The sequence below is a fragment of the Mesoplodon bidens genome (assembly GCF_964165515.1).
Source record: "Mesoplodon bidens genome assembly, chromosome: 6".
NCBI classification, from domain to species: domain Eukaryota; kingdom Metazoa; phylum Chordata; class Mammalia; order Artiodactyla; family Ziphiidae; genus Mesoplodon; species Mesoplodon bidens.
The window spans coordinates 81,026,408-81,039,363 of record NC_138162.1 but is presented as its reverse complement, the minus strand read 5'-3'; the positions used below and the strand labels follow the sequence as shown (position 1 = coordinate 81,039,363).

The following is a 12,956-nucleotide window of genomic DNA, read 5'->3' as shown; positions in this document are numbered from 1 at the left end:
TCATCACAACTTTGTGTTGTTCATTGACCTCATATTAAAATGTGAACTCTTTAAGAAGAGTGACGTCTCCAAAGAAAGGACTGCTATGGGCTGTCATGTAAGGGTTCAGTAAACCAGGCACTTTAGATGTTGCATTGCCTTCCTCAATTCTGAAAGTTGAGCTAGTGTGGGTCCCCCTCTGGGAAAGCAAGTATTACCAGGAAATTCTACTGATCCAGGGTGATCTTCTATTTTGTTGGCTCTTACTTTGCCAAGCAGAGCTGAGTCTATAAATAGAAGGTTCTTCATGACTGCAATTGGAGAATTGCAGTTGATTGCCTGACTTTATATAATATTCTGCCTTACTTAATTGTGTGATCTTGGGCAATTTAGTGAATATTTCTGTGCCCCAGTTTCCTGATCTGTTATTTGGGAATAATAAAAATGCTATATTATACGGTTGTTGTGAGGTTGAAGAGCACACAGTTCATGCAAATCATTCAGCATAGGGCCTGGGATGTTGAAGGTCCTCAATAAATGTTTACTGTAATAAACAAACAAACAAATAAATAAATGTGAACTCTTGAACTCCAATAATCAATCGCATTTGATCAAGTCCTTTTTAGAATCTTGACTTCCTTTGGTTTAGAAGGCCTAGGTTTGCTGACAGACATTGGACTACTGCCTGGAAGTTGCTTTTCCATTCATCTTGGCAGTAGGAGGAGAATTCGGAATGGGTAGGACTGTTCATTTCGCTTGATTTTGGCCAAAGTACAGACAGAAGGACCCCAGGCCCATCTGCTTTTAGTAAACATCACAGGAATTGATTTGAGACCATATCTTGGCCTTAACCAAACAAGTCTCACAGTTGCTGTTTTAATTATTCCAGTTTTGTGCCTTAAACCAAAACAATTTGTAAACCAAAAGAAAAAAAAATAGAATAAACCACACTAGTTTACCAAATCCTAAACTCAAGTGTAAAGTTTTCCAAGGAATTTTTGAGCCAAGCCAAATTCCATCCTCCTAAATTACTAATTGAACTAATTCAAACCAGAAATCGACTTTGATACTGCCCATAACGACTGAATCAGGTTATCAAAATATTTTCTAAAGTGGTATTGCATTTGACTTAGAACCCTAGGAGGGTAGAAAGGAAAGGGAAACAACTTTATTGGTTTTGTAGTTTATTTTTCTTTAAAAAAATTTTAATTTATTGGAGGAATATCCCTTCTGGCCATTAGTTTATTTGAGGAATTTTTGTAGGTTTTTGAAAGTTAATCTAACATTCGTTGGACTGGTTTCTGTTTTGTGCAGGTTGCTGTTTTTGTATCTAAAAGCCAAAAGCCACAGGGATGGTCACAGTTACTGTTCATCTCAGGGATGCGAAAGAGTCAAGATCCAGGCAGCAACAGACTCCAAAGACATCAGTAACTGCATGGCCAAAGCATATCCCCAGTATTACAGAAAGCCATCAGCACTCAAGCCAATGCCATCCATGCTCAAGGGACTCTGTCAAGGCTGCGGAACCCATCAGGTAAACAGGGAATAAAAGTGGTCTCTGGTCCAGGAGAAAAAGTCAAAAGGTTGTGTGCAATCAGCACATTTCTTTTTTTGGAAACATCTGTGCTGCCAGTTTATAAATATTGCATGGTTTCTCCTGAATTTTGGCCCATTCTAGAATGTGATGCTCATAAGAAGCAAACCAGTCCAAATTTATAATAAAACTACCTTCCCCCTGTGATATATCAGTTTGCCCTGGATGATTGTGGATTTATTGGTTGTCATCGTTTCTTTCTCAGATGTGATTCCATTACAGTATCGCTATTACGTTTGCATGTCAGTGATATCAAAAAATAATTTGTTTTCTTGGAAGTGTGAAATTTATCTTCAGGAAAGGCACTCGTATGAAAATTGTTTCCTTCAGGATGAAAAGCCATTAATTTGAAGCATGTGCTATTATGTTTACCTGTAATTAAAAGTACAAACTGACTTTGGCTAGAAGTGAAATGCTTCTTGTGACATATTCTTAATGAGATGGTCTCCTTCTAGATCTTGAGAAAACATGGCAATGAAAGTAAATCCAAAGTATGAGCTAAAATCAGGCATGGGGTTTCCGAAGGAAGTCAGACTAATTCCAGGTGAAAAAGAAATACAGAATTAATATTGCCCTAATTGATCTTTAACCTTTATATAAACAAACATGGGTCAAGAAGAATGGTTCTCAACTTGTCCCCAGGCCAGCAGCATCAGCATCACCTGGGAACTTATGAAAAATTCTAAATCTTAGGTCCCACCCAGTTCTACTATATCAGAAACTTCAGGGGTGGGGCTTAGCAGTCTGTGCTTTAGCAAGCCCTGGAGGTGATTCTGATACATGTTCACATTTTAGTTTCACTGGCCTAGAGGAATTTTTAAAAAGTCCTTATTGCCACAGAAATGCTTGCTATTAATATGGAGAAAACCTCTAAATCCTTATTTTTATTTCTTATCATTATAAGTGATTTGAGAAAACAAAAATTCTTCCATTGCACAGGTTCTTTATTTCTAATTTTTCTTGTTTCTGTCCATTGGAGGCAGTAAGAACAGGGAAAGGAAGGGGGATTTATGCTTCCTATCGTGATATATGATAAGTATTTTTCTGATGACAACTCACTGTCATAGTCTTGGTTGCTCATACCCTTGAGCCACCTCTATTCTCCAATTCAACTAAACCAACCAACCAACAAACAGACCAAAAAATAAACCAGGTACATGAAGATGTTTATATGAATCCTTGCCTGTCCTATGTAATGTTTTGACTGTTAAAGTGAAATTTTCAGATAGTCTTTGTGGGGAAGTAAGTTTTCCAGCCTAATTCTTAAGTTGAATTTGTTAAGAAAGTCCTTCATTACTGAAAAGACTTCAAATAATTTATAATTATTATAAGAAATACTACAATTTATAAAATAATTTAATCATCTTCAGAACTATTCTGGGCCTATCTTGTTAAATGGTTCCATGCATTGACGTTTAGCATTCTTTATTCTTTGGGCTTAAAACATTGATCAGAATTCATTTCTTAAAACTGTATCGACTAGTGACTTGGCAGTTGAGAAGTATTTGAAGCATCTGGGGACATCACTTTTACTTGGAAATTTGAGGGGAATTTTTGTTTTGAATGTCAAAAACACATGTGTATTAAAAACAAGTAGGAAAATTCACATGAATTTTTTGACTTCAGACCTGAGACTTCAAAGCAATGTCCAGCTTCTGAATGCTTAATATCATGATTATCTGCTCTTGCCATGATTATTTGCTCTTGTTGGCATCGATTTATAAGGACATACACTTTTTTTTTTTTTTTGGCCACGCTGCATGACCTGCGGGATCTTAGTTCCCTGACCAGGGATTGAACCTGGGCCATGGTAGTGAAAACGCTGGACCTAACCACTGGACCACCAGGGAATTCCCCAGGGCATATGCTTTTAAGTGCTAAATTGTGTGAAGAGTTAAGAGTGCTTTTGAATGAAAAGACAGCCTTTAGGGAGGAGGTGGGTGGTGGGATTTGGAGACTGTCAGTGATTTGGAGTAGAAAGAAAAAGGGAAGGGTGTTCTTGGGAAGGGAACAGCATCTGAAAAGGCAGGGTAGCAGAAGAGGAGGTAAAGCGCTTGTGGGAAAGTGAGGGAACTGCCCTGCATGTTGAATGTGATAGAATGGTGGGAAATAGGGTCCTGTGTGTATAAGACGTGGCTCTATTTGTGGAACATTTTGCAGGTCTGGTGGAGGAATTTAGACCTGGTGATGTACAAGCCCCTGAACGTTTTTAAACAGGGTAGTCCTTGTCATCTACACTTCTTTCCTCAGTCCTGGAGTGACTGAGTCCCAGTTCAGAATAACTGGTCTGAAAAGGACCTTTGAAAAGATTTGTGACTGTTTTTGCATGAAATGTTTACAAAGATTTAGATATAAAACATATTTATGTAGTCCTTTGTAGAACTGATTTTATTAACAAGATTACAATGATTTGAAACTGAGATTGCTCCAGAAAGTTAGGAACATACCCTTCTCGTATAAAGCCTGTATCAAAAGATAGAATTCCAGGTCATGAAATATGTACAGAAAGTTTAGAGAAAACAGAAATAAAAACAAAGACCCACTCACTGGCTTTGGTATAGTTGAGTTTATTTTGAAGGATCTTTTTGGAGGAAGACGCAGTTGACATAGATATGGAACTTCTTCCCTGTCTAGGTGGTGTTTACAAGTGATCCTCATAAAAGCTACCTCCCTGTGCAATTCCAGTCACCCAGTCAAGCAGAGACTCAGCGTGGAGACCTGTCTGTTATTTCTGTGAGTACCATCTGGTGTGTACATTGCCTCCGCTTCTTAGTTTTACATTTTATCCTGGTAACATGAATTATCTCTGGCAACATTCACTTGTTTATAATCACATTTTGATTATTAGTGGTGAGCAATACAGTAGAGGTATAAATACCTCCTAAACATTTGCGTTTTAAATAAATAAAATAAATTTATTAAAATTTGTTTCTCAGTCAATTATGTTTATTGATTACTTTTAGGCGAATGTTAAAATTACTCAGGTAATTATTCAGATTTCTTTTCTGTAGGAGACAAGGCGTTTTTGGTTTAAAAAAATTGTCATGGGGTTTCCCTGGTGGCGCAGTGGTTGAGAGTCCGCCTGCCGATTCAGGGAACGCGGGTTCGTGTCCTGGTCCGGGAGGGTCCCGCATGCTATGGAGCGGCTGGGCCCGTGAGCCATGGCCGCTGGGCCTGCGAGTCTGGAGCCTGTGCTCCACAACGGGAGAGGCCACAACAGTGAGAGGCCCGCGTACCGCAAAAAAAAAAAAAAAAAAAAAAAAAATTGTCATAGATAATCAATATGCAGAAATTTTAACCTTGGATTTTGAAGCTTAAAAGAAGTTCCCCAGTTATTTGTTTAAAATATGGGAAGTGAAGGTTTTAAAATTTCCTCGGCATTTTACTTTGAAGTTGCCTGGTTCCCATTTTTTCCAGGTGAAGAAAGTGAAGATGCAAAGTGTTAGTTGTCTTTTTTAAGTAGGTTAATGGGAGTTAAAAGCCTTAGCCTCATATCAATACTGGAATTTGGGCTAAGAGCCAAGCTAGCCCACAAGGTAACCAGCTCTAGGCATGTGGCCTGTCCAAAATCAAGTTGACCTGAGTGCATCTATATAAAGAGCTCTTTGGGATTCCCTGGTGGCGCAGTGGTTGAGAGTCCGCCTGCTGATGCAGGGGACACGGGTTTGTGTCCCGGTCTGGGAAGATCCCACATGCCGCGGAGCGGCTGGGCCCGTGAGCCATGACTGCTGAGCCTGCGCGTCCAGAGCCTGTGCTCTGCAACGGGAGAGGCCACAACAGTGAGAGGCCCGCGTACCACAAAAAAAAAAAAAAAAAAAAAAAAAGAGCTCTTTGGGTAGGAGGTATCTAGCCGTCCAGCTGATACCCAGCTAGGGTCTGGGCTCAGTCTCATGTGGTTTCCTTAGGAGCTCGGTTTTTTTTTAAGTGGTGGACAGCACATTCACAAATCCACATATATGTGAGCAAAATTAAATCTTACTCTTTTTTTTCTTTCCCAGTCTCTTTTATTGTGTTAAAATACACATAACATAAAATTCACCATCCTAACCATTTTTAAGTATATAGTTCAGTGGTGTGAAATACATTCATATTGTTGTGCAACCATCACCATTATCCATCCATCTCTAGAACTTAACTCTGAATTAAGAACTTTTTAACAACCCTGAATTAAAAATACTGCTACCTAAGGGGGGGCGTGAAATGGGGAGTTATTCATCAAAAGTCATAAAGTTTCAGTTGAGTAAAATGCATCAACTCTCAAAATCTGCTGTACAACATTGTCCCTGTAGTCAGTAATAATATATTGTTCACTTAAAATGTTTGACGTTGGGGCTTCCCTGGTGGCGCAGTGGTTGAGAGTCCACCTGCCGATGTAGGGGACACAGGTTCGTGCCCCGGTCCGGGAAGATCCCACATGCCGTGGAGTGGCTGGGCCCGTGAGCCATGGCTGCTGAGCCTGCGCGTCCGGAGCCTGTGCTCCGCAACGGGAGAGGCCACAACAGTGAGAGGCCCGCGTACCACAATTAAAAAAAAAAAAAAAAAAAGTTTGACGATGGATCTCATGTTAGTGTTCGTACCACAATTAGAAAGAGAGAAAGAGTGAAAGATCCCTATGTAACTCAAAGATTTCTCAAGTAGATATACCTATTGCCCTACATTAGCATTTCTTCATTTTGTAGTATGTTCATGATGTAATTTTATTGGTATGAAGTTTGTTAGCTCAACATCTCAATGCAGTCAGCTGCATGAAGAACCCATCCCAGCCTACTTGCATGGAATCTGGTGGGTGTTAGTTGCAAAGGGAAGCAAGTTGGTGCTGAGTCTCTCTGCTCTACTAGCTCACTAGATAATTAAAGAAGATATTGTTTTGCCCACACAATCTCAGGTAGGGTATTCCTCTGCGTCTGTAGACATTGTTTGATTCCATTGCTGCACACTGGGTGCCTGGGACCCTAAAAGAGATCACAGAGGACTGTGTTTTGTCACACTTAGCTCCAATACTTTTCACATGCATTACCTGAAGAGTCTTTGCTGGACATGGCCTTGCTTTAGTTTTTACGGAAAATTTTGTGTTTCCTTTAAGTAACAGGTTTTGGGGGGGTACTTTTCAAGGGGACAGTTTGGGTGCATTGAGGATCATTATGTATATTTTTTATCAAATGTGTCTCAGTTCTAAGTATTCAGATTTTTAAAAATAACTGAGTCACTTTCAGTCTTTCTAAATATAAAATGGCACTTTATGTCAAGCACTTCTAGAATCATTCTCTAGACTAGGGCTATTTAAATACAGGCAGAAAGCCATTTTGGATTCCTATGAGATCATTAGTGATTAGAAATAAAATTTAAGTATAACTTCTCCAAGCAAGGACAGGTGTAATGAAGAGAGCATCTCTCCTTTGTTAGCTTTTAACATAGTTTATAATTTCACACATTTTAAAGAGAAACAGTGCCTATGGCTTAAATTAGTGTTAAATAATTTTTCAGTCTAATAAGTTTTTTTCCTTCCTTTTTGGTTGAGGAATTAATGAGATTTGGATGTATCTGGAATTCCATTTTCTTGAAAAGGTCTCAAACCATTAATTTAAAGAGGACAACTGGAAATTTCAGTTCACAGTAATGGTGAACAAGATATAGTAATACCCTGTGGCTTAAATCCTGGTAAAATTACCATTTTTCCATTTTGATTTTAAAGGAGAGCTATATATGGAACAAAGGAGATGAAGCAATCTGGCTCCTCTGATGTTCTAAATCTAAACTATAATGGGGGGGTTATGTGGGTTAAAGCATGCTATCTATTTATCTATCTATCTGACTAGATATCTATTTCATATAGATACATGTATTTTTCCTGAACCAATGTGACAGTATCTGAGCTGCAGTATAGAGGCTGCCACCAATCACTGAGTTGGAAAGCTCTGACCCCAATGAGAGACTACGTGTGTAAGAATGAAGGCCCTGAGCCTGCAGAGAGAGAGTCACGCTGCTCAGCTGAGTGTGGGCTGCCATGCCTTGCTTGTAGCAACTTAGCCAGTCAGAAAAGACCAGTCAAGGCAAAAATCTATGAGAACACAGGGTCAATTTCAAATGTTGGCAGAGGAAGAGTAATGGAATATGCAGTTTGAGTTTGGGAATTATTATTTGATTCATGGGCTTAGAAGACAGAGGGAAAGGGGCTGGAAAGACAAGTCATCCTGGAAATGCTGAAATGGTGATGACCGCAGATGTTTTTGTTTTCTCAGATCAACGGCACTGACTTTACCTTCCGAAGTGAGGGCGTCCTCCTCCTGATTGTGGATGCCTGCAGTGTTCCCTTCCGGTTGACGGAAAAAAAGGTTTTCTCTTTTGCTGATGTCAGTCTCATGGAAGAGTATTTAAAAACAAGCATCCCTCCAAGGTAGGTGAAGCTTGCTCTGTGTGAGGGATAAGGTACCTTAAAGATGACATCCCGTTAACTTTGAGCTTTGGTTTGTCTACCTGCCCTTTTACCCTTTTAGGGTATTTAGGATTCTTGAAAGATAGTCATTCCTTCCTAGTCTCAGGTTGATGCCTGTGTGATCCAAGTTGCTTGTCATTGGTAAGTGAGGACTTGGATGTTAGAAGAGTTTGCAAATGATGGGAAGGCTCTTGGAAGGAGAAAGGCTCCAAATTTTGGATCATTCCTATCCCACTTTTTAGTATTAAATTAGTCTACATGGTACCCAACGCACTCAGAAGGCTCATTATCATTTTAAAACAATTTTATAGATAATTTTATAGACAATTTTACCTTTGCAGCCATCTGTCCCACTGATGAACCCTCAGACAGCATTGTGCTATGACTGTGGTATAGGAAGTTGTCACCTGGGTCACTTGGAAGTGACTGGAAAGGAGTAAATTGATTTTTTTTTTTTTTTTTTTTTTAATTTGGCTGCCCCACATGGCTTGCGGAATCTTATTTCCCTGACCAGGGATCGAACCCTCGCCTTTAGCAGTGAAAGCGTGGAGTCCCAACCACTGGACCGCCAGGGAATTCCCCAGGAGTAAATTGATTTTTAAGTGAATGAGTGTGTGGTCTCTCTTTTAAGAGCCCTAGTCTGATTCATTTTTCTTTGTTAGTCTCTGAACAAAGGTACACAGGAGAGAAATCTTTCTTTTTTTGTGTTGGGCAGACACAAAAGATATTAAAATAAGCCGTAAAGCCATAGTAATTAAGCTGGTGTAGTAGTGGCAGAGGATAGAGAGATCAGAAGAGAGAATCCACAGAAAGATCTGAATGTGTGTGTTGATATACTCACAATAAAAGTAGCAATTTAAACCAAACCATGGAGAACAGATTTTATTTCATTTTTTTTTAGAATTGGCATTTATCCATTTACTTAGTAAATAGATAATAGAACATAAGTAGATATATAGAGATTCTGAAACTAACAAAACTAACCTCTGTTAAAATAGTTTGTTCCATGACAGAGCTGTGTCCCAAGCCATCCACTAGGTCAACTGACCTAAATGACTTTTGCTTTCCCTACATTTATAGACCCCTTGTAATAGCAACATAAGTTCTAGGTGGGACATTGAAGGGGACACTTGTAATAGCAAGGATGAAAAGGCATGTGGGGTGTTTTTTTGTTTGTTTTTTGAGTTCTGCCTTTATCTAGTATTTCTATACTGTATTTAGTTCAGAACAGTACTCAATAAATACATGCTGAATTACTGAAATTTGCTCTGATTTTCTAACTTTTACAGGTCAATTGTCCTGTTGAGCACAAGAGGAGAGATAAAGCAGTTGAATATTTCAGATTCATTAGTATTTCTGGGATTAGCCAAACCAGCCAATCTTTATAACAAAGGTTTGTATTTGTATTCTTCTGTGGAGTTCTTAGGAGGCCAGCAACATATGCATTTTTACAGTGGAGTATAGCTACCAGACTGTTTTCATGAGCTTGTTTGGCTGGGGTGGGTATCATGAAGATAATTTCTAAATCAGGAGACAGTGTTAGAGGAAGTGTGTTGGGACGTGGCTTGTTATTTGGGGCAAGAGGTGGGTGGTAAGAGTTCATTCTCTGACGTAAGGAAGTACAGTTCTTTTTGTTTTTGTTTCATAGCCATCTTTGTTTTGCGCACCTCTGCTTCACCTCCCACATTATCTTGCATGGAACTAGTAGAGGTACAAATTGAACTTTTTCTTTGTCTTTTTTTTTTAAGGGAGTACCATATTTTTGGGATTCAGTGGAAACTTTAAACCATCATGGACTAAGCTGTTTACTAGTCCTGCTAAAGAGGGCCTTGGGCTGCTTGAACAATTCGTACCTTTGCAGCTGGATGGATATGGTTGTCCCAGAGCTGGCACGGTCCGCCGAAGAGACTTGGAGCTGTTGAAGCAAACTTCAAAAGCACATTAGAGACTAACTGTAACTTAGCTGGGGGAAAAAATGTGAACTAACTTATTTAATTTATGGCATTTTAAAATGACACTGTTAACCCAACAGAACTATTTTCCTGTTTGATACAGAAAGGGGAGAAAAGAAAGAATTTAAAGTGATTGCTTGAATATGGGCTCACGCACCTTCTAGTTGTACAAAATGTTAAAGAATTTATTTGTATTTGTTAGGCTGGTATGTTTCAGAGATCAGTTCTCTTATTCCTCACCTCCCACTCCTGTGTTTTGTAGTGACCATAAGCAGTGCTTCACCTTTTGTACAATGGGATGTCTTGGGGTAGGGAGGGGGCTTCTGAGAGTCAGCCTGAGTCCTTGAGAGGACCAGCTCTTGTAGCACCTTGGATACTTGAAGTCTAATGCTCAGTTGTGTTTTTGACTTTGGGTCAGCAGTTGACCTGCGTGGCTGGCATGTTCAGGAATGCCTTGGGCCCTGGTTCCAGGCAGCCTTTGAGGATTTGGTATGATACTGACTGGTAGAGTTTTAAGTGGCAACTCAGGCCCAGCTCATGCCCTTTTTTGCCCGGACATGTGCTATTTTTATTCATTTGTATATTGATTCCTTCTAAGGGTTCAACTTTCAAACAAGAAGTATGGAATATATTGGGACAAAGGGCTTTTAGGAGTTAGACATCCCTTTAATCTGTGACCATTGGGCAAAAATTTGACCTGCACCATGGTCTGATGTTGGTGGGACCATTTTTGCAGCTTTAATCTTTAGCCTGTTTTGACTGTATATTTGTATTTAAAATGCAGAGCTGAGCTAAATATTTACATTTTTTAAAAAAAGAAGCAGGCCATTTTCCTGAACTATAAACTTGGGTTGGGCTTCCCTGGTGGCGCAGTGGTTGAGAGTCCGCCTGCCGATGCAGGGGACACAGGTTCGTGCCCCGGTCCGGGAGGATCCCACATGCCGCGGAGCAGCTGGGCCCGTGAGCCATGGCCGCTGAGCCTGCGCGTCCGGAGCCTGTGCTCCGCAACGGGAGAGGCCACAACAGTGAGAAGCCCGCGTACCGAAAAAAAAACAAAAATAAACTTGGGTCGTTTCAACTTGCACAAAGGAAGTCTGTTCTTGGAGTTTCTCCTGCACCCAGTTTTTTGTTATTGTTATTTTTGTGTGTGGGTTTTTTTTTTTTTAAGCTTTACTGCTCACCAACCTGGCAGGACAATTGCAGAAAGCTTAATGATACCCCCAAAATATTGTACTCAGGGGGAGAAAAAAGGGAGAGCCTTTTAAGGGCCAGAATCATGGAGGGAATATTCAGAAACCTTTTTTTAGCCTTAGAGGAATCCATTACTCTTAACTAAACTGTTAGAGCCAATTAAAAAAAGACACTGTGTTGCCATATTTTTCTTCCCCCTAGGTGCATGCATCTCCTGCCAGTGAGCACTGCATATGGCAAAAGATTGGCACCACAGCCTGGGATGTCACCACACCAAGAGGAAAGAAGCATTGTAATGCCTTTACCTTTTCCTAAACCCACAATGCATGAAGTGTAGTGAAGGGATGGCCATGGCAAGACGGGAGGGAGTATGTTCAGGTTGACTTTGGCAGTGAGTACAGACAAATTCACTTTTCTCTACCAAGAGCAACAGCTGATGGCCTGTCCTTTTATGTCCAAGAGAAACTGCAGAGCAGCTCTGTGACTTCTATTACTTTATAAAATATGCTACCTCAAAGTGCTACCGATAAACCTTTCTAACTGTAAGTGCTCTTGCTAAGGGCACATGTCTTAAAGTTTAGGTTTTGGGGTGTTTTTTTTTTTTTGTATATCGATGAATGAAATCTTACCTATTAAATATATTATTGAATCATCATTCCTCAAGGTGATTAAAGTTTGTTTGTGTGTGTGTGTGTGTGTGCTTTATGACCAATATCTTTTACATGTGATTTTTAGAGTTTGGCTCTTTAAAGATTTGGAGAGGATATGTATGTTCTAAGGCACTCAGTTTTTCTGATTTATATGCTAATGATCAGGACCTAAGTTAAATAAATAAAAATATGTGTGCATGTATATTTTTTTATATGTGTGTGTGACTCTATTTATCTAGCCAGCAATCAGTCAATCTGTCATTTTTTATTCCCTGTCCCAGCTGTAAAGAACCTATGGGCAGACATAAGGAAGGGAAATTGTCCTCCACTAAGTAGATTTTGTAAAACTAATCTTCATAAGGCCAATGGAGAGGTTCTCAATGTTGGCTGCACATTGAAGTCACCTGGGGAGCTTTAAAAACTGTGAAGTCCTGGGCCCCACCCCCCAGCTCCTACATTCATATTTAATTGGTGTGGGGTGCAGCCTGGGCATTGGAATTTTTTTTAAAGCTCTCTGGGTGATGCTAATAACATGTAGCCAGGTTTAAGAACCACTGCATTCATATAATAGGCCCACTGTTTAACTTCAGTCTATAATTTTTTTGTGAGGAAAACAAAATTAAGATTATCTATTCTTTTTATTTGCGGTTCCTATATTACTTACAGAATTCCCCGCCCTAAACAAAGCATTTCGCTATGGTCTCCTTTTAATCGAACTTTCAAATACAGTTTTTAGTCCTTAATTGTCTCAAATTGTTAAATTGGTTATCGAAGCTGATAGCCACATTTCAGAAGTTGGGAGCTAGCAGTCTGTTTTATTTCTACTGAGAAAATGTGTTCAAAGATGATTTATAAGTTCGTAAGCATTTTCCATCAGGGGAGGCAATTGGTTGAGCTCCAGAAATGTGGCCGTGCACAAATCAGCCAGCTGATGAGAAACGCAGGGCCTTCTCATATGTCGACAGACCTGGGTTTTAAGTCTTTCCTGTGAGATTTCTGCCTCTCCACCTGAATCAGTGTGCCGTATATTATCTTCAGAGGCTGGAAGAGAGTGCTTGTGAGAAGATGAAAGGCAGGCTCATGGTCTTGTAGAATATGACTCCAAAGCAGCCGCTAAACTGATGTTTAGACCTGGGTGTGGGGAGGAGGTATTTATG

The 12,956-nt window shown here is 39.8% G+C and overlaps 1 protein-coding gene across 1 annotated transcript in view; it reads left to right on the top strand.

The window, feature by feature from the left end:
* CEMIP2 (cell migration inducing hyaluronidase 2) overlaps positions 1–12,001 on the top strand; it is an 81,838-nt gene extending 69,837 nt beyond the window's left edge. Inside the window, exons 20-24 of the mRNA XM_081237466.1 lie at positions 1,294–1,513; positions 4,208–4,306; positions 7,813–7,967; positions 9,296–9,399; positions 9,755–12,001. Coding sequence (XP_081093592.1) covers positions 1,294–1,513; positions 4,208–4,306; positions 7,813–7,967; positions 9,296–9,399; positions 9,755–9,951 — 775 coding nt within the window. The 3' untranslated portion in view covers positions 9,952–12,001. The remainder of the gene's footprint in view (positions 1–1,293; positions 1,514–4,207; positions 4,307–7,812; positions 7,968–9,295; positions 9,400–9,754) is intronic.
* The last annotated feature ends 955 nt before the right edge of the window (positions 12,002–12,956 follow it).